This window comes from Oreochromis niloticus, linkage group LG11 (genome assembly GCF_001858045.2).
Source record: "Oreochromis niloticus isolate F11D_XX linkage group LG11, O_niloticus_UMD_NMBU, whole genome shotgun sequence".
Classification (NCBI taxonomy): domain Eukaryota; kingdom Metazoa; phylum Chordata; class Actinopteri; order Cichliformes; family Cichlidae; genus Oreochromis; species Oreochromis niloticus.
The window spans coordinates 26,986,670-27,013,098 of NC_031976.2; the positions used below are offsets into that span (position 1 = coordinate 26,986,670).

At 40.2% G+C, this 26,429-nt stretch overlaps 1 protein-coding gene across 7 annotated transcripts in view; it reads right to left on the reverse strand.

Moving 5' to 3' along the window:
* map7d1a (MAP7 domain containing 1a) overlaps positions 1-24,197 on the reverse strand; it is a 38,476-nt gene extending 14,279 nt beyond the window's left edge. For 3 of the 7 annotated variants that reach the window (XM_025911709.1, XM_013274568.3, XM_013274570.3), the window contains exons 1-6: positions 23,787-24,197; positions 8,127-8,327; positions 5,266-5,334; positions 4,627-4,647; positions 1,999-2,162; positions 1,597-1,708 (exon numbers count right to left, since the gene is read on the reverse strand). In XM_025911709.1, coding sequence (XP_025767494.1) covers positions 1,597-1,708; positions 1,999-2,162; positions 4,627-4,647; positions 5,266-5,334; positions 8,127-8,327; positions 23,787-23,856 — 637 coding nt within the window. In that variant the 5' untranslated portion in view covers positions 23,857-24,197. The remainder of the gene's footprint in view (positions 1-1,596; positions 1,709-1,998; positions 2,163-4,626; positions 4,648-5,265; positions 5,335-8,126; positions 8,328-23,786) is intronic. The other 4 variants (XM_013274569.3, XM_013274566.3, XM_005455299.4 and 1 more) reach the window with 2 other exon arrangements.
* Between the last annotated feature and the right edge of the window lie 2,232 nt (positions 24,198-26,429).

The following is a 26,429-nucleotide window of genomic DNA, read 5'->3' on the forward strand; positions in this document are numbered from 1 at the left end:
ATTTAGTGGTGACGGAGGTGCAGCATTAAAGTCGGCCAAGCATGACTGTGGGTTTAAACACACAAATCCAGCACATGATGCAGTATGCTCTTTGACTGAGGCTAAGATGTATACATCTGAGCATTTCCAAAGGAAAAAAACAAACATCTAGAGCTCTCAAATGTTCCACTGGCGCCTATTTACACTTGTTTACTCTCATCATCTGACCGACAGAAGGCTGGTGAGTGAGGAAGAAAAAGGAGATTGGTTTGAGTGTCCATAATTCCCCCGGCATATGGCTGAAGCGATTACATGGCATGAGATGGAACATGGGACACTTCATGTTCACAGGAGCTCACTGTACAGAAGCATTCATCAAAGTGTCCTACCAGGGCTCTGATCTAATTGGCTGTTGGACTGTCAAAACACTTATTAGCCCCAAATTAAGCAATTACATACAACAAATTTAATCTTGTTGCTAGTCAGCGGTGCTGTGCTGCTTACTGCAACACATATACACTTTGTGCAATCAATACAGTCTGGTCACGATCAGTGGCTAAGAGCCCTGCAGCAGTGTGTTCAAGAGACAAAACAGTGTGTACTGACGGAAATGGTGCGTTCAAGGAGGAAAAGCGTGACTGATGCAGTAAAGACATATCCAGTTTAAAATATAACAGAGTACTGCTGGCAGTCTGCTGCTATCATCTGCCTGTCATAACACTGCAAGTGTCTAAGCTATTATTTTATGCTGGGAATAAGAAGCAGGCAATAAAATTAGTTTTGGTGTATTGTCTGAACAAGGTGATAATGCACCGATTTCATACTGCAGCACATCTAAATGCTTTGGTGGTGTTACTGATATTTTTTACAAGAAGTGAGCAAAGATTTGCTGGTTTCATACTGTCAAATATTTGTTTGGTGTTAAATCCATCAAACAGATATTGATGTCTGCTCCACCAAGAGAATGTATGCCAATGTAAAATTGACTACCATGCGATTTGGAAAACTATAATAGCCGTAATATTTTACAGGCCAAATGAGCGACTTTAGCAGAAAAAAAGAGAAAGTGGAGGAGAATTTGATGAGCAATTATTTTAAACTGCATCATTAAAGCAGGTCTGTTATCTGTTTCTTTATTTTGTCATCTACATAATGTTGGCCAAAGTTTGAAATAAGATCAGCCAACAGCCCAGACTTCAGGCTGCTCTAAACTCTTAATTTCATACAGCTTTTCTCCTACTCTTTGCTATGAATGATGTCATTGACCACAGATATCTTTAATAAGGCCATCTCAGACACACGGTTCTGAGTGTGAGCGTAGACGACAAACCCAGCTGCTTTTCCCATCTTCTGTCTACAGGAGGCAGCCAATCAGAACAAAGCTGACTAAAAAGAAAGAGAAAAAAACTTCAAATAGTTTGTTTCAAACAGCAAATGAAACAAACAAAGGTTAAAAGGGACCATTTTGAACAATGATCATGCAAAGCTGCTATAGCAGAAACATGAAAGTCCCATTTAAAAAAACAGATCCAAGTATAACTGATATAAGTAATACTGAGGCAAAATCATTTTCTCCTCAGAAAAACTACTTTATCTAGGAGGCACCAGTATACTCACCCTCTTTCTGGCTCGAGTTCTGGCTTAGTGCACCAGCCCACGACCATCTCTGCTGTCGGATTTCTGCCCACGTCTTCTTTGTTGACCTGTTGATGGCTGCCTGATACCGTTCCTGAAACAGATACGAGAACAGATATCGGTCTTTAGCGTGTGAGTTGATTTGTGAGTTGAAGTCTATATGGAGGGATGGCATGTATGTCTGTGAACTGAGCAGCCTGAATCCTGTGTAGCTGATGAGCCCCTGACGAAAATCCTAAATCCCTAAATTGAAACTAGCAGCTGACCTAGTTCAGGTGCTGTCCCAAAGACAGAGTGCATTGAAATGTCACCTTAAAATCTAGCAGTCATCATTTTCAAAGGTACTGAAGCATCACATTACATGTATTGCTTTTCCAAACATACTTTGTTTTTCTCTAGTTTCTGTTTTTGTCTCTCCTCCAAGGCCGTTCGCCGCTTTTCCGCCTTGATCCGCTGCTCCTCGAGCTTCCTGCGTCGTTCCTCCAGCTGTTGCTCCCTGAGCTGCCGCGCCTTTTCCTCCTTTTCCAGCCACTGGGTCTTTTTGGCCGCTAAGAGAAGGCAGATAATATAGTCAGGAGAGAAAGAAATTTTCCAGTTGAGTGCTGAAAAAGAAAAGTCCTGTCTCCCTCCCCTGTTCTATCAGAATAATATATATATCACCCCAGTTCCACTCTCTTTGAGAGTCACTACTTTATATGTTGGGAGAAAAAACAATAATCCCAGCATTGAAGCAATCCCAAAATCAAGCAACTCTGATGTTTTACATTACATAAAGCAGTCTTTGAAAAAGAAATGTTGCTCTTCACATCAGACCTCTTTTTGAGTTTGGAAAAAATAAATTCAATACTGCATAAAAGCAAGTTAAATGGATGCAGGACTTCTGAACTGACATTTTTATGTCATCGTAATCACATACAGCTTACACTTCAGCTTCAGTAAACCACACACTTTGATATGGAAATCACCTCTTTGTCACCGAGCCATTCAAAAACAGCATGAAGGAGGCTTTTGCAGCTGCCTCTCTGTGTACACAACTCTTCGTACTTCTTTAAACTACAAACCTCCACGAACAATCGGCTTTTCAAAGAAGTAAAGCTTTGCGCCCTGAAGCACTTGATGCACCAAAATCATCTGGTAGTGGATTTCAGACTACAGTGATGGATAATTGCAGAGGTGCTGGAGGCTAGGGGAACTGAAATTTATAAAAGTTATACTGAGGCCCTGCATGTCAGCATCTTGCAGCAAACACTTCTAACTGCTGCAGTGCATGTATCAGAGTTCGATGGCCCCGATACCTGAGACGTACCTTAACTCTACCTTCCACTGACTTAAAGCTTTAGGGAACTTTAAGTAGAGCACAGTGGAAACTGTTTCATAATTCACCTATTGTGCAGTGATGAGACGAGTAGGGGGAGGAAATGGAGCGCCTACAAATACAGTTTTCCACATCCAGTGTTTCCTCCCTTCTCAGAAGGGAAACCTTTAGGTCACACAAGTGTTTCCACTCTTTCCATGCAAGTCAGGTCTGTGACATTTGTTGATTACGTTTTTAAAATTTGATTCTCTCGCAGTTGCAATGGTTTTTCAGAATATAGGTGTGGGTTGCAGGAGGAAATGACCTGGATATTGGCTGGGGTTTTGACGGTTACAGTGTACCAGAGTGGCACTGACATTCCTCAACTCTCTCCTGACAATGATCAGCGCTGACAAGCAGCATCTAGACCTGCTACAGTATGGCCATTAAATAGTCATTGCCAAAGGGCTGTGCTAACCCTGGTACATTAAGTATTTATACCTCCTCACCAAAGATGGACAGGGTATGAGAGTAGCATCTATCTATGCAACTATAGCAGAACAAATCCAATAGCAGATGAGCTCGTATATGTATTTTTTTTTCTACTTATACCTCTGCTACTAGAAATGGTTCTGGCGATATAAGATCCCTTAAGCTGATATTGTAAACACAAGCTTTGGCAGGATCTCATCTTTTATCCCAAGCTGACTGAGCGTATTAGATCAGACCCCTACCATCTGGCGTACCACAGTGATCACCCAATTAGACTGATCCACAGTGTGAAGTCTGCTGACCTCATCTTACTGCCATCCAACACACATTTGGATTAGACAGCAAAGTTTTACAGAAAGTACGAGTGTGACAACAACCAGCTTTAAAAAAAGAACTGTGTTGTGTGACTTTCACGCAAGTATCGCTATCCGTACAGGCTGAGTGATATACAACTCGGCTCGGTATCTGAACACTAATTTACATATTTTCCCTTTTAAGAACATTTTGAACTTTTTTTATCCTGTTTGGCAACATAAAGTTGTTTATATATAATTTCACAGCCAAGATAAATTCGGCAGCAAACCATCAATTCATCCAGTAAGATGATTATCATGGTGGTTTTGTGGCTTGGTGTTTGTACATTTTTTTTTTTAAATCCAAAGAGTTTTGTGGTGACGGCTGTTAGAACGTAGATAAACAACAGTCAGTGTAAGGGCGGGCTTCTCCTCACCCACAACTTCCTGTTAAGTAACAGGGTTTCCACACATAAATGATGGTTTAGTGAGCACATGATTTTTGTTTAAGACATATTTATGATGTTCAGAGAAAGGGAGGCCGAAATTTAAAATTTTTGTCACAGGAAAAGAGGAGGATTAAAACAAGAAACATTATGGGGATTAAAAAGGCTCTAGGGCTGGGTTTATTACCAAAAGTCAATATGCAAGTTTTGTCTTTGCAGGACTTAACTTGATATATTTTTTTTAAAAAGTGTAATTATGCTTTAAAAATTTACAAAAAAAGCTTGATTTTTGTTACACTGTTACTGAAAAAGTGGTCATTATTCTACATGCTGCTTCTCTTTACAGGCATGATCATTGAGCTTTTGGTGCATTCCCCAGCTCTAGCTATTACTACTGAACTTTATTAAGGTGAAACTGAATGATCAAAAAGGGTCTTCATTGGCACCACCACCACCACCACCACAAAAACACAGGTGAGTGGCTTACCTTGCAACTTGCTGAGCTCTTCTGCAGGAGTAAAGGGTGAGAGAGAAGATAGAGGCAGCTGTCAATCATGCAAAGCAGTGCATGGCAAGTAGCCAAGTGATAATGTGAGAGCCACGTGTTAAACAAAAAGAGAAACAACTCATAGGTGCTAAAAGTAGAGCTGTGACATTTCTTGAAAATGCATTAGTGTAAGTTGGGGCGCTTTTACAACTCATTGCATAAGTTATAAAATATTCAGCGCCATTAACATGTAAGTGTTTGTCATTCGTGCAGCATTTTTGTAATGATGTGATGTGTATCAGTTGAGCTACAGCAATGGTTTTGTTCATACAAAAACAATAAATAAGCATCTTAATAGTGCTCAAGACTGTTTCAGCATACATGCAGAAAACAGATGCTCACTTGTCTTTGGTAAAATGGTGGCTTGGCTTTTACTGATTTTGGCCCATTTTCTGTAGAAGTCCAAACTACCTTTTTATCCTCTCCAAGTGTCTGTGTGTATAATATTGAGCATGCCTTTTGCAGCCTAAAGCCAACCCAGTAGCCAAACAACTGCTAACAACCTCCTCCACCCTAACACCAGGTGGAGCTCTCTACCCATTTAAAACAAATGGCCTCCCACCCCTGGTTTTTACTTACCAAGATATTTAGCTTTCTCCTCTCGCCGCTCTTTTGCAAGCTTCTGCCTGTCTTCTGACTTCATGGCATCTAAGATTAGAATGAAGGCAGAAGAAAGAGGATTAATGATAGGTATCACCTTGCATCATCCCCAACTGATTAAATCATCTCCAGACACTTTATATATTGTAAATTGTAAATTCTGGTTATTACATAGCGCTTTTCCACTCTACTTGGGAACTCAAAATGCTTTATCCAGCATGTCTTATTCACCCATTCTCTCTCTCCCTCTCTCTCTCTCACACACACACACACACACACACTTCTTTCTATCTACCATTTGCACACACATTCACACTCCGATGAACGCATCAGGAGCAACTCGAGGTTCAGTTTCTTTCTGAAACAGTATTTTAAATCTTGGGCATGTACGTGTTTCTTTGCAGGTGCAAAAAGCAGCTATGAAGCAGTTTTGCACATCTGAAACAACTAACAAACCATGAAACTCTGACAATGATTCAGTATCTGCAGATTTCTAGCATTGCATCTCCCAGTACATAACCATCTATTTGAAACGCACCTACAAAGATATCAGTTAAAGCTGACAAGTCAAGGGCACCTTTTGAAGATATGGAGAATACATCATTTAATCATAACTTCTACAATCTTCTAAAAGCCCCACAGAAAACCACTCCATTTCAAACCATCCTCAGCTGCAAACTGACTTGAGGCATCAATGATGCATCTGACCTCATATAAACAGAAATGCAGTAAATGCCTTCTTCACTGCTATAAAGTCATTGCAGCGATGGCTATTTAATCTCTAAATGGCTCCACAAGAAAATCCATGGCATAATGCATTGACAGGAAACTTACTGACTGACTAACATCACAATGTCAACACTGACGCACAACCTAGGGCTACAGATAATGTGTATTCTATTAAGTAGATTAAAATAAAACAGGAAAAAATTAAGAAAATTCTACCAGCAAGCCAATCCCATAAAAATAGAAGCAGCGGCATGTGGCAAATACCAGAAATCTCGTAGTATGGGTGACTTGAATATGTTATAACTAAATTATATAAACATAGCTTTCTGACACAGTAATTTAAATTTTGTGCATGTCTAGTGAAAAATCCTCAAACAAGCCAAAGGCACACTTTGTCTTGGTATGTGAGCCAAAGAATATATCAATAAAGATAATTTACAACTAACAGAAACAGTCAATGGAACAGTGTGTTAAGATGTGGTTGGTAACCCACATTAAATTAACACTTATAGTAGATGTTAAAACAGATTTCAGTTGGGCAAAGGTTAATTATTTTTTCCTGTAATTGTATGTTTTTTTCCTCAACAGTATGTATGCATCTCATTTCTGCAGACTCTCCAAATGAATTACTGTGAAATACCATTTCTACCACAGCCAACATACCCTAGTACCACCCACTGAGAAAGTGACACAGACGGCATTCTTGATCATTCTTGAGCCTTTAGTCTACATCATCCTCCTCGATCTTTACGGTCCAGATGTTCAGCATCAATCACAAAGGAAATCACTCTTCAGCAACATCCAATAGGGGGAGGTGTAAATCATGAAGACGAAAACAATCTGCCATGCAGCCTCCCCTAAGAACAACCCCTGACCTACATTGATATTTATAGTATGTTGGAAATGCCACGTGCGTGGCCTTGGTAAGTGTTACTTGCTGATGTTCGCAACTCACCACCATGTTAATCATAAAGTCAAATGTACAAGGTGTCCAAGAGGAAAACAGACTGGCCTAGAAAATACTACGAGGTGCGGCGTCTGAGCTCAAGACTGTTCACGCTTGCTCTTAAAATGTCAGTTCTGTTATTTCTTTGGCTCCAAACTTTACAAATGGAGCAGCGCAGGATATACGGATTACTGGGGTAGTAGTCGGGATGCAAGAAAATGAGCATGCTTAAGAGACTTTCACTAAATTAACAATTTGGCCTTTGCCACCATTAACATCTGGCATAATCACAACACTGAAACAGCGAAGCAACCAGAATCTTTTGGACACAAGTCAGACTGAGCTGTCTAGCAAAAATGTTTAAACAGCAAAGGCAGTTTCCTTAAAGAGTGCTTATCATTTTCATGATATCTGTGTGCAAAGTGCACACCTTACAAAAGGTTTGGAGACCCAGGACAGGGCAGACTTTGGCAAATAAACCAAGAAATCTCAATATAACCATAAGGAGGTATCCAGCTGTGCCGTATTTTATAGGATTGGGAGACATCTGGAACTTGTGGGGTGTATTCCTGTCACTTCACTCTAAAAGAATAAAGATCATGACCACAGTAAAATGTTATTAGCTGAAAAATAAAAAGTTTTTTTTAAGAGAAAGACAAATACTGTATGGAGTACTAGTGGAACAGTGTGGAACAACTATAGTGCAAAGGGCACGTAAACCTCAATGCCTTCTTGGAATAACTCTTTGAAATGGAAATTTCAATATAGGTTCCATCTGCACACCTTTCATTGGAGATTAGTGCATAGCAGTGATCACCAATAGCTATCCACTTACCAAAAGCTAATTTGTTCATATTCTGCAGAGATATTTTCCATGCTAATATAGTTCAGGCTAAGCTGTTCTCACATAACATAACATCCTGTGCAGCGACTGTTCCAACACATAAAGACAACCTGCAGCAGCTCTATTGGATCTTGCTTTGTGTCTGAAAGCCTGTGGTCACTGTGACTCCGATACTGGCCCAAGAGAGCAGAGTTCACTCAGCTTAAATCAGATGTAATTGTACCATTACCAGTCAGGCCAAATTCAGCCTCCATTAATTTTAAGCAGCTAAACACTATCTAAGGAACACTTCAAAAGGTAAAATCTTTCATTTTTGCTCACCTCGTTTCGACTTGAGGGCTGGTGATGCTGGTGACGCAGGTGATCGAGAGATAATGTCAGATTTTGAAGGGGTAGTCCGTCTTCGGTCTGTATCTTTCTTAGCTGGAGAATCCATCCTCTGGGTGTTGTCCGTCTTCAAAGGACTGCTCTCCCCCTCTGGATCAGGTCTCACAGGGTTTGTGTTTAGAACTGGGCAGGGAGCTGGTGGAACAGAAAAATACAAAATAAATTTAAGTTAGTAAATGAAGAGCCAAAAGGTAACAGGAATACGTAACTCAACCCGTTTATCTTCATTCCATGTACTACTGAGCCTTTGAAGTAGTTCAGTGTGCATGACGTAAATTTCTTGAAGTGTGAGGTGGAGTCGACTAATAGGAGAGGATCTTTAAAAACAACATTCTCGCCACCGAAAGAAAATAATCCAACTGAACACTGCAAAAGTAACGAGTGAGATGTCTCCGTTTCTGTACGAAATTCTTTCAAAGACTGAAAAATATTATCAATTGCAGAGATTGCACCATTTGTCAAGAAGCACGAGATGATAAGTCCAAAGCCTCCTTTTCTGTCTCTACACATAATAGCATTTCTACTGTGCTACCGATTTATCGACAGACTGGCCTGTACAAATAGCCCGAGTCTCTGGCAGAGCAAAACACTGTAATTGCTTTTTGGCATCCTGATGATTCTATTGAGTCATTGGAAAACAAAATCAGAGTAATCATCTATCCAAAAATGGTTAAACTTCCTTTTTTTAATGAAAACGACTCAGGAGCACACAGGTTCAGCAGTCATCTGTAGATTTTGGGGGTTTTTTTGGGAGGGGGGCTGGGGTGGCCTTTTAGGACGGCAGCTTCACTAATAGCACTATGACTCACATTTGGCAGGCTGAATCTCTAACTCAAACATTAGTTTGCCCAGGATTTGACGGTCAAACAAAGACACTCATGGCAGGGACACTTGGCTTTGTCCACTCAGCACTGTATCCCTGCACTCCCCGTGGAACCATGTTGGGGAACAGTGTCTTCTGTATAGTGTCTGAAGGTACACACTGGGGCAACATGCTGTAAATTATTCAGACTTATCCAAAAACAGCACAGACAGTTGGGGGCTGTCACACGAAGACAGTGAGTGCGCTGAAGATTTACTATAGAAATGCTGTGCTGTTCAACAGTTTGCATAGAAAAGGAACAATCAGCAGCGAGGCCAATTCTGAGCAGCTTCAAAGGGAATTGATCAATTTTTGTGTAAACTGTACAGTGTGCCTCTTAAGCCTTAAATGGACTGTGGAAGTCAATGCACACACGCATAAAAAACTGAAAACAATGTGTATGGATGAGTGTCATCCAAGAGAGTTGGTCAACCTTCAACTACTGCAACTGCAGACACTTGGTAGCATTCAAAAAGTAATAAAGACATATGGCAGAGGTTGTCTGAACTCTGCTTGGCACATAGACAGGCTATGTAAACAATCTGGGAAATGAAGCCTGTTGCTGATGAACCTGAACTGCACAAAGGCTGACAGGCAGTAAGAGTCTATGAAAGAGTTCAGCTGGGAGACAAGACAATGCGATTTCATTGTCAAAGCATGCCACTATTAAATAAGCATTCCTCGGGCAGTGATGTGCTGTGACAGAGAGGGGCCATTGTTGTGGTCTCTGCATAGCAACGGGACAGCAGCCAAAACACTGCAATGACAGTGAGAGCGGAAAGGAAGAGGGGGATGGTGGTGAGATAGGCGGAACGTAGACGATGAGCACTAAAATCTGTTCGGTGCAAGCCTGCGTAAAAAAGGCTAATATAAGAGCCAATAATGTTTCAAAGGGGAAAAAATACCACAGGAAATTACGCAATGTAATACAACAAGAAGGGATATTTTTACTGGATTTGGTCAAGTTAAATCATCCAGATTATGTCTCTGCACAGAAAACTATTCTTGTGATTTGGTAATCAAACCCTGCTACATTTTTTTGCTACACAGAACCTCAGGTATTGGACCACTGTGAAGTCTCAGGTGATGACGTGAAGTCTCATGTGATGACTCACACAAACCTTATCTTGGAATTTATCATCTGGCCCTTTTTTCTCACACATCCCAGAGGGCAGATATGACAGCTAGACTACCAAATGTGGTAGGAGCTGGTACAGCTCTAACATTATACTCTGTGAGCACTTTTCCATACACCTGGGAACTGGAACCACAAAGAACTAACTCGTAGGACTGTGTGTAGCTGGTGACGGGGTTACTGTACTGTATATTGGCAGTGATGAAGAGAATGAGAACATAGAATACTCTGTTGTGTAGGTGGTAGTGACAACGAATAGCAATGAAACCTGAGGTAGAAAAACTGGATGGGAGTTGAGGGAGAGGACTGCTGCTGTGTATCAAGAGACTGAAACAAGGGTTGATTTATACAGCGCTCTGCTGTACATAGTTTTTGTAGACCTGCCATTTCTTCTTTTGAACCCTATTTGTTCAGTTTTCTCAAATTTAAGGATACACGGGGCGATCGTGGCTTAAGAGTTGGCAGTCTTGTAATCGGAAGGTTGCCGGTTCGAGCCCCGGCTCCAACAGTCTCGGTCGTTGTGTCCTTGGGCAAGACACTTCGCCCGTTGCCTATTGGTGGTGGTCAGAGGGCCCGGTGGCGCCAGTGTCCGGCAGCCTCGCCTCTGTCAGTGCGCCCCAGGGCGGCTGTGGCTACAATGTAGCTTGCCATCAGCAGTCTGTGAATGGGTGGATGACTAAATGTAGTGTAAAGCGCTTTGGGGTCCTTAGGGACTAGTAAAGCGCTATACAAATACAGGCCATTTACCATTTTTTACTGTGCACTCTGCCAAGATGTGAAATTTGTGGCTAATAGCTCTTGGGAGTCATCTTAATAGTGCAAAAATGCTATTTTATCCCCATCACACCATTTTTTTTGTACATTCATCTAAAGAAATGGAAACAAATTATGTGTTTTTGTCAGAGGGTGGTAGTTGTAATTGATGTACACTCATCACTGCTTCATCCCTTGAGTTAGGTGCCTTTTTATGCTTGAATGATTTGTGAGTCAGTAAAGCTAACTCACAAAGTAAAGCTGCATATTTGATTTGGCAGATTTTTATGCTGCATGTCCTCCCTTATGCAACCCCCAAGAGATTCATCTGTCCTTCCGGGATTGTACCATGGATTTTTTTGGCCAGGACTGGCCTGAAAATGAGTGAAAAAGCAGCCAATATCCAAAGAAAAACTTTGAAGATTTTTCAGAAAGCATTGAGCATAAGTATTGCTCAAGAGCACTGAACAGATAACAAGAAACCTTGGCTTCTTGGAAACAAAATATAAAGAAATGAGGGTTAACAGAGTTTTGCACAGTACTGTATATGTCGATGGTTCTGCACTAATTCACTGACTTTCAAAACTGCATATAAACACAGGAGACACAAAGCCAGGAACCAAGGATGCACACAATGAATTGTGAAGCCGTGCACAGAATGTCAGCACAAGTTTGCTCACAAGTATCCTCCACTTATCACCTTCAACATAAAAATGTTAAAGACGTCTGCTAAGTTAGTAGTTACGTAATTGCTCTAATTTGCGGACTATTGCATGTCTTTAGCTGACAGTAATGGGTGCTGGTGCATTTGGAAAGCTGTCCATGCAGTGACCCCTAAGAGCAAACACAACGGGGACACACTAATGTGGCACTTTGAACAGAATGCTTGAGTAATATTTGCACAAGTGAGCTAAATGCAATGACGAAACGCATGGCACTAATCTAATTCTGCAGTTTACAAATTCGGTGTTGTAAATGTTCTGAAACTGGCTTGAGCAAAGCTAATGAAATTATCTAGCTCTTGCACAACAAAATGTTCTCATTTGGAGCATTTATATGTGAAATCATTGCCAAAAGACAATTATCCACCTAATTCTATTGCATTATGACTCACGTCATGGTGTTTTCAGAACTGGTATTTCGAAGAGGCGACAGGCAAATGTGCCTTTCTTTTTTTACTTTTCAACATCAAATGTTGAGATAAGGATGTCTTAAAAAGAAAAATAAATAAAATACAAAGTTGTGTTTAATGGCCAAATCATTGCATTTCATATTTACTTCCATTTTAAACATCTTCCCAACTTTATGGGGGACAATAACAGTGAGACTCTACCACCTAAGGTTGTTCTTAATTAACCTATAACTACACCCTCTCTGTATTTACGCGGCAGTTTCCAACAACCGAAAGCCATTAGACCACCTGCTTGTCACTTACATTATTCATAAATCAATGCACATCAGCTTCCTCTGAGAGCTGGAGTCTCCACCAAGCACGAACATGGAAAAACACTTTGGTCCATCTTATTATTGGAAGTGCAGAGAAAAACAATACACAGTGCATTTGGTCATTATTTCACAAGCTTGATAAAATCTCACACAGGATGCTGACTGCGGTGTGTACCTCTAGCATCTCTGTCAATGATTCAGCTTTGTAGTATGAGCAAAGAAAGTCATGTTTAACAGCAACAAAAAGACATGATGTCCTGGTGTGGATGCTTTGTTTTGTTCCCCTGCATATTAAATGGGCATGAGGAAACCAAGAGACTCTGTAAAGTGGGTCAGAGGCCGTTCGGGAATCTGTAGCATGCTGTGTATGATTCGGTTGAACATACAGCTCAACCACATCTCTGTTACCCCCATCAGTTCTCCTGTGTGGCCTCTCTAGCTGCAGGTGTTGAACAAAGCCTACTGCACCAAGCTGAAGCACATTTACATATAAAAGTGACAGAATGGCACAAAGTATCTATAAAAATTGGCAAAAATGGTAAAGAAATCCCTGCAGAAGTGAGTGTATGCACGGATGCATAAGCACAGTGTGGGAGCAAAATGACAGGTTGAGAATCAGCAGGTAATTAGCAGAAACTCAGTCCCATTTTTCAGTTGGAACCACAGCATGAAACTTCAAATGTTGAGTTGGGAAAGCACAGAGCACAGCGTCTAATGACGTCCATTGTACATTCATCCCCAAAGCACAATTACAAAGGAATTTAGCGCTTTACAGTCCGACTGAAGATATTGTGGGTAAAGGGCCAAGTTAAAACTGGGGCAACTGGTTCTACTGCCACACAAAATGTGATTAAGCATAAATCCAATTTCACAGCATATTACTTTGTTAGAACAGGTGTATGAATACCCACGCCGCAGAGCCATTTTTCCACCTCCTAAACAGTCACACCATAAACTGCAATGCAGAAAAATCTTTCCAGGTTAATTATTTCAGTAACAACAGACTAGAAATATTTTCTTTGTTCAAACAATAAAAAATAACTATTGAGAAATGAAGCAGCGGTGAGAAAGGCTATGTCCTTGGAACAGCCCTTTGCATTCCAATGAAAATTCTTTTTTCTTAGCACAAATATAAAAACCACAGATTCTGACAGGCAGACGTGTTTGTACTCTCAAATAATATACCACACAGCTGTTTATTTCTACCTGTTCATCAACCTCACAGGGGAACTGTGATCCAGGATAACAAAAACTTATTCTATGTAGCAAAGCAAAACACATGACTCACTATATGACAGAGTCAGCAAACTGCACAAACAACAGCGCATTCTTATGGCAGCGACTGCTCGTTTGCAACTCAGGGAGGAATACTTTCAGCCAGGAAGAGCTGTAAAACGTATAAATGTGAAACTCTGGCAGGCAGTCCTTTGTGAGAAATACATCGAAGTAGTGGAAAGCTTTAAACATTTTCTTGTCATCCCAGAGCTCTGCCAATGTTTTTGGCAAGACACAAATCAGAGTAAGAATATAATGGAAAATTTATGAAGCCAAGAGCTTTACTCCTATGTACACCCCAAACAGATAAGAAGAAAAAATGAACAGTGTTACACCACCTATAAAATTGACTAAAAATACAAATAAATAAAACAACAACAGATAAAGAGAGTGGAAATGCAGCACATTCCCAGGAAAATGTAAATGGGCCTACCAAGAGGTGAGGCAACAGTATTGAGCCTTGGAGTATAAAATCAAAAGACTGGAAAGGGAAAAGGGCGGTAACAAAGGGGGGAGGGAGGGTCAGGAAACAAGGAGAATGGATCTGCATCTCATTTAGGATGGGCCTGGGGAGTAATGAACTACCTCATTGCTTACTGCCTAACCCATCACCCCTTCACCCCGTTGAGTCCCTCCTGCACCGAATAGGATGATGTAAGAGGGCAAGGGGCCCAGACACACAGGAAGCCTAGTGTAAACAACAAGCACAGGCTCAAAGCCAGACCAGGCTCTGTGTGTGTGAGAACAAAGGTTTAAGTAGATGCGACTGCACCTTAGACTTTACTTATTTATAACTGAGGAAAGGCTCATTAATTAGGGGAAGTTACTTAAACAGCTATAGGCAGAAATCTAGAAAAGTAAAAATATAAACGGGGAAAAAGGGAAAACAATGAAGACAGTAGTCAGCCTTCCCTCCACTCACCATTCAAAGCTTCTGCAACCAGTCGAGCATGTGCATATGTAGGGGTTTACATGCACTAAAAACAGGTCCCTGTTCTTCTAGATGTAGGTCCTTTGCTAAGCATAAGTTTACTTTCCAACATGGATTATGGATGTTGTGATTTTTAACAAGCCCAATGTGTGACTCAGCAACAAAGTGCTGGCAGAAGATAGTTTGGTACATTTTTACTGGCTGATTAAACATGTGAATTTGATGTGATGGACAGACGATGTGTCAATCTCTATTTATAAATGTGTGATAATGTGTTTCCATAACAACAGAAGAAAGGAAATGAATGAGGGGGGCGTAAGTATCAACTGTTGTTCTCAAATTATTAATTGGTTGGTGTATATAATGTTTTAAAAGTCTGCTGCACTTGAGCTAAAATCTTCAAACATATTTTTTGTTTGCCCAACAGTGTAAAATACAAAGACTTTTTATCACATGATAAGCTGCACACTGACTCATCAGGATTTAGCTGATGTCTGCCTTATAAAAACAAAAAGTGGCCGTGCATACCAAGCAACAAGGCTGAAGACAGTTCAGATCACAGCATTCCTTCCCTGCATAGTAACTGGCCAGTGAATACTAATGTCTCTGTCAATGACTGCAACGGCGTTCATCCCATCACCTGGACTGGACCAACAACAATGCCCGGCATTTAGTTGCTGCTCTCCCCTGCACCAGTGTATGTGCCAAAACTACCGCGCTGATGAAAGGCTCCGCTTATCTGAACCAGCAGCGGCTCCCTAGGGATCCCGCATCTGCTGCTGCCACCAACATACACAGAGGACTAACAAAAATGGTCCAACCAGAGGTGGGAGAAAGTGTCAGGCATCTCTACACTTAAACTGCTCTGAAGGACAGCAGAGGACAAGGAGGTTGTGCAAAATGCTTTAATAACTGGAAGCAGTAAAGAATGCCAGTCAGGAGTGCCTGACTGGCATTCTTTACCAGCTTTATATCCCTTTTGGGAGTTAGGAAATGGTTTCAATGACTGTGTTTTTCCTTGTTCCCTATCACACTCCAGGACCAGGTTTAGTCAGAAAAGTTTAGGAACAATTTGTCACAGTTTTAGCTTGATCTTTGGGGAATTTAATTTTCCTTGACCCCAATTACTCTAATATTATTATGCCAAAGCCTATTAACAAGAAGAACAATTGCTTCACTGTGCCTTCAAGGGCAACACAGTCAAAATTTATAATGGATTCTTATGACTGGCTACATGTCGTTGGCATTTTTACTAGATAAAAACATACAGTAGATTTCAATAGCCCGTGGTTAGCTAGGATGGTTAGGTAGGATGTCATAAAGTTGATTTGACTCATCAATGCCACCACGGAGGCTTCTGTAATATGCATTTCTCTAATTTTCCATTTCTGTCACAACCTCATTTCAGTTTCTTTGTGCAAGACTCCAGAATTAACACTAATTTGGAAATATAAAGACCAAACTGGTTCTAGCTGTTTGAAGTAGTACTGGTGCTTGTGAAACATCCCTAGGAACAATAAATAGGTACAGACAATATAATTGGTGACAGCAGTGCTGTGGACATTTTGTAATAGCCTTGACTATGTGTCCTTTAAAATGTAGCTCACAGAGCAGTTTGTCATTTTGTTGCAATATGCCTATTTTTGTAAACATTACCTAAAGTAAAAATCATCCCAAGCAGTAATCTTATGACCATTCAACATACAATTACATCCAAAAGTTGTCATTAACTGGATTTTTGTCTCCCCACATAAGACCCGCAACTTCTTTGCTGGCTACAGGGTCCACTCTTGGGTTTCATAATCACAGGTAACTTCTTAAGAAGAGGCAAACATCATTACAATAGTTTCATCCCCAAAAGCCCGCATTGATCTTACAGTATTTTAAAATGTTGCATTTATTTAGAAAGTAAGTACTTTTCTTTTAATACAAATACAAAAAAAGTTCTGCTTACATGAAATACGGTGAAAATCAGGAAACTGTAGGGAGACCAAGATGTGTTTACACTACAAGAGGTATGCCCTTTAGCTGAAGAGAGACTGATCTAATATTAGCAGATAGGTCTGGTGACTGGACGAATAAAGAGCATGGAGCAGACTTGTCTGGGATATTTTCAGACCAGTAGAGTGGTATGAACAAGCAACACAATCCAAATCAAGACTTCCCTCTAGTCGTCCTTCCTGTAGTGTACCAGAGAGAAGGGTGATACAGCTCACTGATAATAAATTTAGGCTCCAGCACTGCCGCATCAGCTTCCTTCAAGAATCTTACAGTCAAGGCTAAAAGACAGAAGGAGGTTTGGGAATGCAGATGCATTCCAAGTAGCACCTTTTTGTATTGCATTTTGTTTCTTAATGCATTGCATGAAGATGCATTCAGTTTGTTGAATGTGCCTCGTCATTCCTTGGTCCAGTAATTTAAACAGCTTTTGCACAGTCTTTTTTTTTTCAGATTACATTTTATTTTTCAAAAGTTTCTATATTGACAATTAACAGTGATGCAGGTGAATCCCTCTAATCAAACTGAAAATGGGGCATCCTACCAACAGATCTAAAAATCTCACCAATATGCTTAACAAAGTCCGTTGCACCTGGCTGGAAAAAAGGTTAAGTACAGTTGTCTTCATTTTCTTTCTTAACATACCTCGTAATCCCAAAATAATAATGAGCTCTGAGACTAGCTTTAACTCCAGCAGCTCAAAGTCATCACAGATGGTCCTGGACAAGTTGTATCTGTCTGGATAATCAACTGTATTATATATCAAAGGGTAGTGTTATATGGAAAAGACCAAAGAACCTGATGAGATAAATACAGGTTTTAGTAAAGCTAGTCTTCAAAATTATTTTCCAGAAGCAAATGGTGTTGGTCTCACAATCATTTCATTTTAGAGGGAAATGTATTAAAACTATAGCCTCAGGTCATTTTTATGTGTGACTAATAGCACATGTAATTGGACTATGGAAAGTAAGTGAATTAGTAGGGAATCGGGAATCACCAGAGATATTTAAGTGACATTAGCCAGAATGTAGGAGCTACTATTTGCACACAAACCCTGGCCTTTGACATGCCATGCATCCTTTATTTGTTATATGTGGTTCAAAGATAGGATTAGAGTTAAACCAGCCTACCTTAATCCACATTTTCATGTTAAAGATACTATTTGTCTGTTTTTAATAATTCAACGGTGAAGCTCTGTGTATCATGCAGGGTTGCGACACCGTTGACTCAGAAACATTTCCCAAAGTATTCAAAGCTACCTTTGTAGTTGTTGCTGCACCAGTTGGTATCTGCAGAACCACATTTTGCTGTGATGACACATGCAAACACACACAGAGACTCACAAGGACAAAATAATCCTAGCTACACTTTGATAGCTGGTCATCACTGTATATATTTAGGCAGCATGAAGATGACGATTATGATATGGGAAGTTAGATAAATAAGAATAAACAAAAATGCTGAACACCACATCCAACTTCCAACTCTGCTTTCATTTTGACCTCAGCTGTACACATGTAAACTCACCTGACTGCGTCTTTCAGGGTTTTAGTGTCATCACATTGACAAAGTCTACCCACAGACAGACATAAAAATGCTGGCCCATGTGCCTCCAGAAACACACAGACAAACACACAGTTTCACACGGTAACAACAACAAGCCATATTGTTGCAGCTGGTAAATAATGGTGTCTGCATGTACTTACTGATCATTGCTATATCCTGGAAGAATACAAGAGAAGCTTAATTCTTACATCTGTGCAGAATCTACAAAGAACCACGCAACCAATGTAAGTGGCTGATGCTGTTGACCCTATGCCTGTGCGTGGTACACCCCTGCTGCTCTGCAATTTCTCTCTTCAAATCAATTTGAAAAATAGCAACAGAAGTAGCAGCTGGAAGTGCACAGGAGGAAACACTAGGACCGAATGGACTAGTTAAAGTCGTTGCAAGCTATGTCGACATGTAGTTACATTACAGATTACCACCCAAGTTACAGCACAGGGTTTGAGAAGAGTTTGTGGTCATCGTGTACCTATGGCATAGATTTAACGTAGAAGCATAAATCCATACAATGCTTGTTAATGGGGAGGGTTTTCCAGAGACTTATCTCCCTTATAAGATTACACAGTCTGGGTGGTGTGACTTAAATTATCTGGGTGCTATAAACTTAACTGAGAGAAATGCAATGAAATAGATTTTTTGATTTTTTTCTGCTCCCTTCCCCTGTTACACTACTACATATCTTTGTTTCTGGGCCTTTTAGCTTATATGCTCATGTTTTTAGTCTCTAAACATATATTGGGATGCCCGGTATTGGCACAGTGGTAATGCCCAAACTAAAACATCATTCACATAATTCTTTTTAAACATAGATAAACTTGTATATACGAAAACTTTTACACATTAGATAAACCAATAAGGGCTTTTATTCTTTAAATAATGATCTTACTTTGATTGTTAGAAGGGAAAATTATTACAGATTATTATGTGCACATCTTGAGTATTTGGAGAATATTTGTCTCTGGACAAAATATTTGAATTGAAATGAAAGGTTAGCATAAAATGTTCTTTAACTTTAAAATGAACTGGAGCATATTCACACAGAGAATGAACATACGAAATATTTATTGCTCTTGCTGCTGTATGTAAAAATGGAGCAACTATGACACTGATAATACTCAAATCATCTTGGTTTAGTGTCAAACACCCTTAGAGCTGAGGCCTTTGTCATTGTCTCATTGCCAATCCAGTGAGATTTTTGGCTCTTCTGTACTCAACTACAAATGCATCACTGTCAAAAGACTGCACTGTAGCTTTAAAAGCAGACCCCAATGCCACAGTGTTGGCATGACTTCAGTCGGTTCTGTGTGACTCAGATGTTTCTGTTTTTCCCCTTTTCTCTCCCAACTTAAAACATGGCACGAGTCCCATTATAAAGTTCACTCAGTGTAGAGTCTGAACATATCTGAACATGGCCACCCACAGTAGCCTTAGAAGAATAATCAATTAATCTTCACACCAAAAGAAAAGCATCATCTTCTCAAAGTGTGTTACAGTTCACTCCATTTGCCAGTTTAATCTTTTCAAGCATGCATGAAGTTTGGCATTTCTTGTTAAAAAGCCAGATTAAGATGCCTGGAAAAATCCATTAAATAGACAATGTAATCAGTGATTGCAGCCACATATGCTGAATTAATTGGATTATGTAATATGGAGCCAGCTCACTGATTGGGCCTTTTGTATGCGCACCAAGTTAGATGGAAAAAAAACAGCATAAAAAACTGGAGAATATCAGAATTAGATTTTTAATGACACTGCATGAACCGCAGAACATCTTGAGACAAGATCACCATTCATTCCTCCCACCAACACCTATCACAGAGAATATTACACGCTGATAAAACTGATGAAGATGCGTCATTAATGGAGTTAGAAATGCAACAAAAATGGAAATGACTGCGCGACATGGGCATACAACGGGAAGTAAGAGTGGGCGATCGAATGAGTAAATCTGCTACAGCAGGGGAAATATTCTATTCAAGTACTGAACGCGCCAACATTTTTCTCAGTAAATATATTTCTCTATTGATAGAGAATTTAGGTCTCATCTGATCAGACTATATTCTCTCAATAGTTCATTGGCTTGTCCAGATGATAAGCAGCAGAAGTTTAGATATACGTCTGTAACTGATGCTATTGATATATTTTGCAACAATAAGCTTTCAACAGTCTTCAGAGAGCTGTTTGCGTTTACCTGTCATGAGATGTTTCTGTTGTGACACCTTGGAATTGAGGCCATCGATTAGGACTAAACTACCTGATATTAATTTGCACGTAACAGAAATAGATTTCAACTTGTTCCTTGGCTTCCCAACTCATTCCCTCTGTCATTCCACTTTAGTACAAATAGCTTAATTCATGACTTACATATTTGTTTTATATGTGTGAATTACTTTGATTGTTACTCATATCAAGTGACTATTTCATGTCACTAGCACCATCAGAAATATACTTACAGGAAAACGCGTTAACTTGTTCAATACTTATTTGGCCTACTTTACTTGTTCATGGTCGAGACATGCACTAGTTCTGTTTCAGGCAATTTTTCCAGCTGTTTTTTTTTTTTTTTTTTTTTTTGATTGTTTCCTTTCACCAATTTAGTAATCTGTCTCCTTGAGAATCAAATAAGTAAATACTTCATTTGAAACATGCAAATGCTGAAAGGCACCATAAGGTGGTGTCTTCTTCCTTTTCATTTTACTAAGATAGAATTGGGAGTTCTACCCAGACAATAATGAATACTTTCATCACGTGCAAGTAGCAAATGTAGTGCCATGAGCACTGGTCACTGCAAGGTTAATAATAAGTACTGGTGAAGGAAGCACCAGTGTGAAAGTTTCCAATCCCGTGTCCCCCAAATTCCAGAGCTAACTAGGTACACTGGAGCCCACAGAGGGTAAGATATGTCTTGGTGGCTCTTGGTACAGGTTGTGCACTCTGAATATTTAATAGCATCCTGTATCTTCGTTTGCTTGTTAATTTAGAGACTACAAGCCATCCTTCATCTAATTACTTTACTTAGATCATTTAGATTGTTAATTAGCTCCAGTTCACGTTGACGTTTTCACTGGAAAATTTTAACATTGTCCAGCCCTAACAGGAAAATCGATGGGCCACTTGGCCCCTCTACTTCCAGCATCCTTCACTCATTTCTCATAGAAGAGATCGCCCTCATCTTCACCTACATTTATATCCCAAATATGCACATGTAATGTTTGTCGCTGAATGACGCACAGTTGCAACATTAGCACAGACAGTCAAAGTACTCTAAACCGGCTTTGTGGTAGTTTCTGCACAGTCTGGGACAACATTCCTGATGACAAGCACACAGAGTCATGCTGCTGAAACTGATAATGGAAAGACAGCATGTTTTTTAAGTATACTGCCAATAAGCTACTGCACATCTATTTTTTTAACATGGTAACAGATATGAATTTTAATATACTCCCAATTGGCCATGTTAAACATTAGTGGTTTCACATTTACTCACATGTGAAAGCCATGAAAACATTAAGACACAGTTCATCATGACATTGCAAACAACGACTCCCCTCTGCTGTTAACAGAATCCACTATTAGTCAGTTAATCCAGAGGGGTCCATGTGGCTCTGTTAATTTGCAAACACACCTTACACAACTCGCCGCCCCCAAAAAAGTGGGGCACAGTTGATCGCATGTATTCCTTCGATTACATAATCACCCGTGCAAACGCGTAGCTGACTGATCTTGTTGACTACACGCTTGACAGGCAAAGCTGGTGGATTCTCCCTTATTACACAATTGACAACACTATGAGCAGTCTTCTATTGACTCCGCTGGCAATTTCGGTCGTCACTGTAGTTATAGTCTGCAGTCTGTGTGTTAGTTCAAACCCTCTGAGATGCCAGTAAATGCTCCAGAAATTGCAGGTAGGCGTAGAACATAGAGCTTGTTTTTTATCTTAACTGGTCACAACCTTGTTGTTCAAGTTAAGAGGACAACAAAGCCCATCTGTGAAACAGTGAGGGAATGAAGAAGGGCCCAGACATCTGACAGCCCATTTTACTGTAATCCATGATGCTTTCGCTGCCTTCAGTTATTGTGTAAATTATTTGCTGAGGAGTATTTTTTGCCAAGAATGCATGTTTTTGGAGGACATGATGAAGTAAGACATTTTTAGCAACTAGTGCACCCTTTGTTCACTTTCATAACTGAGCTCGTAAAAGGTCAAATGTTTATTGAAGCAACATACTGGGTTTAATGTAATATCATGCTTGAGTCGAATGTAGCACTGCAAGATTGTGTTGCTCACAAGGAGCATTGGATCGCTCATCATCAATGCATCAAAGAAACCTGGGGGAAGAACTTTTGTTCATTTTTAATAAGCGTGGGAGCATAATAGTCTGGCTGACTTCATTACATGAAACATAAGAGTGGCTTGAAATCAGTCTTCTTGCTGTGAGAGCGAGCTAGCCATCAATGCAAGCTTTATTCAGAACATTTTGAAGGCACCTACAAATCAGAGTACAGCATTTCTCCCCTCCTGCTTGAGACAGAGTCAAAACACACGGACCTCCCTCCACAGAGGAAAAGGAAGGAAGTTTTTTGTTATCAGACACATTGTATGTCCCCTTCTATTTCCAGAAACAGGCAACATGTCAATAATATACAGTAGCTTAACGTGGAAACCCAAATATTAGATCAGACTTGGTCTATCTGTCTTACATGAGAGATTTCACATTGGCAGACTTCCAGCATGGATAATCCATCTTGTCTCAGGCTCAGACATTTGTTACGACCGAATGGGAAAACTGTCCTTGAACTGCATGATCGTGGGTGCACACCGTTTGTAATTGCACATATAAATCTGTAACTACGGCAAAGCTGGCCAGAGTGTGTTGCGGACTGTTCATCCTGCACTTTGGCCGGCAGCTGATCTCATTAAAATGTTCTAGATTTCAGGAGTTTGTTGATGCATCGCGGCACCAGTAGGGAGCGAGCATGACTGCACCTGTGCATAAACTATTCACTGAATTTGGAAAACATCCTCTGCTGGAGGAGAAGAGACGCAAAGAGGAGACCGCAAAAGATACAAGACCGCCTGTGACTCCATCATGTTAGTAGAGAGCTAAACATAACGTGAGGAGGGGGATGGGATGGGGTGAGACTAGTGAGATTACCTCATCTAGCGCAAATTGTGTTATTATAACCCTTATAATCTGAGCTCTGTGCGAAAAAAATGGCAACAGATATTCTTTTCTTTTTTTAAAGAGACAACAACGGTCAGCTGATCGCACCGGTGTTTGACTTTTTCTCTGCATTAAGATCTGCAAATTGATAAATCACCTCACAACACAGATTCAAATCTGCTCTGGGACTGAGGTGTTAAACTAGGTTGCGTTATCTTTACGCTTTATGAACTGTCTCTCTCTCTGCTCCCATAATAGATCAACATTAATAATTGATCCCACATTCATTATTTTCCACCACACTGTCGAGCCCGCAAACATTAATGTTTCCTAACCTTTAAATCTGACTCGACAACTATGTTGCGTCTTAAAACATTTCGTTGCAGCCTGACAAAGGACGTGGATGACAAAGCACTCGTGCATGCTTTTGGATTCCCAAATTCCTGTCTATATTATGACTTACATGTTGCTGCAGGCAGAATATTTCCCTCCATTCCGGGAGCGATAGCCTCGCTTTCTGTTCTTTTGTTCATTCAAACATGCGAGTTTCGGCTCTTCCTCTCCAGCAGTCCTCTCATTCCTCAGGCAGGGATTCAGAGGTGGGGTGGGGTGAGGGGGGGACTTGGTCGAGTCACTCCAGTTGCCTGAACTGGAAAAGGAAATCCTCCGGAGAGCGTCCAGATAGGTCAGAAATAAAAAATAAATAAACAAACGAAACCCTCGCCTGTACAGCCAGCTGCTGTTCACCGGTCACTGCGTCTCTGAAAAGTTAGATGACAAGGTGTCCCAGGGAATTTGGGAAGAAAGAGAGGCAACAAGGAGGAGGGAGAGAAGTTTCTCACTCCACGACACGCCACAGCTGATGCTCTGCTGGTGCGAACGCTCCCTCACTGGCCTCCGGATCGGACTGTACCATTAACAACACGGGGGTGCCACTCTGGTATTATTTGTTAAGTTACTCTTAACGACACAGAAGACACGAATAATTACTGATATATTCGAATGTGCTTAGCGCAAGATTAACACAGACTTCACTGACAGTACTGTATCTGTTTTCATGTTAAAAATCTTTTCCCTAACCTCCCCCCGACGTTCTGATTGGTTCTCTCACCCACAAAAACTACAAAGCTCGCAGCCGGTTCACAGTTCACATTCAAATAAACCTTTGACTTGTAAAGCGTACCTGTGTGCCTGAATGGTATAGTTTCGTCTCTAGCTTGTCTAATTCATGAGTTGGTTAAAGCGTTTTTCCCCACATAAAAATATAAAAATGTACCTACAATACTGAAACACAACATAGGCGTGATCAGTACAACAGAAGGTTTTTACGTGCTGCTGGGTAAATACTAGTATATCATTTTTAACCTGCAGAATTCAAATGCCTTTCCGGGATTATAATCCAGCATGCGGCTTTACAGGTTTATCTAGGAATCAGAATAACAGGAAAGGTGGCTTTTGTGTGCTTTTAACCCCAGTTAAGTGCAGAAGGAAAACACCCCAAAGAAGAAAAGATCCACGTGATGATTATTGCAGCCCCCCAAGTAAATACTTCTTCTTTTCCTATAATCTTTAGAGACACGTTAAAGAAGATTCATCTGAGATTTCAGAGTCTAAAAGAAACCAGACATTGCCCAGCACACACCACAGTGGTGAAACAGTAGAAGAAGATGAATTTCCATAAGACAGCTCAGTCAAAATACATACATAAGGTTTTATTTTGGAATCTATTTCAGCCTACTGCATTGAGATAATAAAATTGTGCTGACTTTGTGTGCAGTTTGTGTTTTTTAATTGTGGCAAAAACAAGTCCCTAAAAATGGATCTTGATTACACAGCATTTCTAAGGACTCCACTGTGTCTTCTCATCTACCACCTGTGGATCTCCTACAGCATCTGCCAAGGTGGGGGCTGGGCCAGGCGCCCATCGGCACGCTTGAGAGGGGACACCCTGTCAAAAGGACCCCATTGGGATTCTTTTGTGCAGCTGTTGAGTTGTATTCACCCAAACCCCCAAGAGCCACCTGTCACTGCAACTTGAAAGTGGGGGGGTGCTCAAGAAAGTGGGGGTTGGGTATGCTGCTGGAGTGTGTTGGTTTTGCCAAATTGAAGCCAAAAAATGTGACCACATGTGTCTTAAAGTCTCCATGTACTTGTAATCATATTATTCTTAATTGTCCTTGATAAATTAATCATGACTTAAATAAGTGGATTTGTCCCAGTTACCCTAATATCATTAAAGTATGCTGACTCAAGAGCTATCTATAATTAAATCACATATAAGTGTCTTTTTTTAAAATTTAAGTTAAACGGAGCAATTAAGAGTTCAGTTCTTATTTCCTTCAAGTCAAGAACACATGGAAACCAAGCGGGAAACATATTTCTTTGCTTTTAATTAAAGATCAATGGCTCCATTTCTCAGCCAAAAGCTCAAGAATGCACAAAAATGTCATGTTTGTTTACAGGAAATAGCAGCCATAAGTGTCTACCAGGAACCTTAGAAATGTGTAAGCCCTTATTAAACTCTTTCACGTCATAGTACAAGGAAGAACTCATGTACTTAGTATAAACATTAACATCCTTTAACTAAACGTATATCTAAGTCATGAACAGTCTCTGATACTGAAGTGCTCTCCACATTTTGTTTTGACTATGACAGACTAAAGAAATTCAGATTTCCTGGGGAATAAAATATCTTAATCACTCATTTCATATTAATGTTATTGAGGTCATTACATGTTTTTGCAGGAAAGACATAAGAAATAAGAGTGTAATAATGTATCTTATATGCAATATATGCAATAGACAAAGATACTAAATGATATTTTCTTTACTTTTATACCACAACAAAAAAGACGGTACAGTAGAGCTAATCCCTACACACAACACACTGCACAAAAGACCTAGTATTTGAGGCAGCAGTCTGATAGGGAAATTAAAGGTCTGAGGATAAAAGCATACCTCAGTGTCAGGAGCCATGCGTCCATTTATCAAGCATTCAAAGTAATGAGCCATTCAAAGTAAGATGGATGCAAATCAGAAACTAAAAAACATCACATTTGGCCAGCGTTAAATTTGTATTACATCTGCTGAAATGTTGCACGAATTC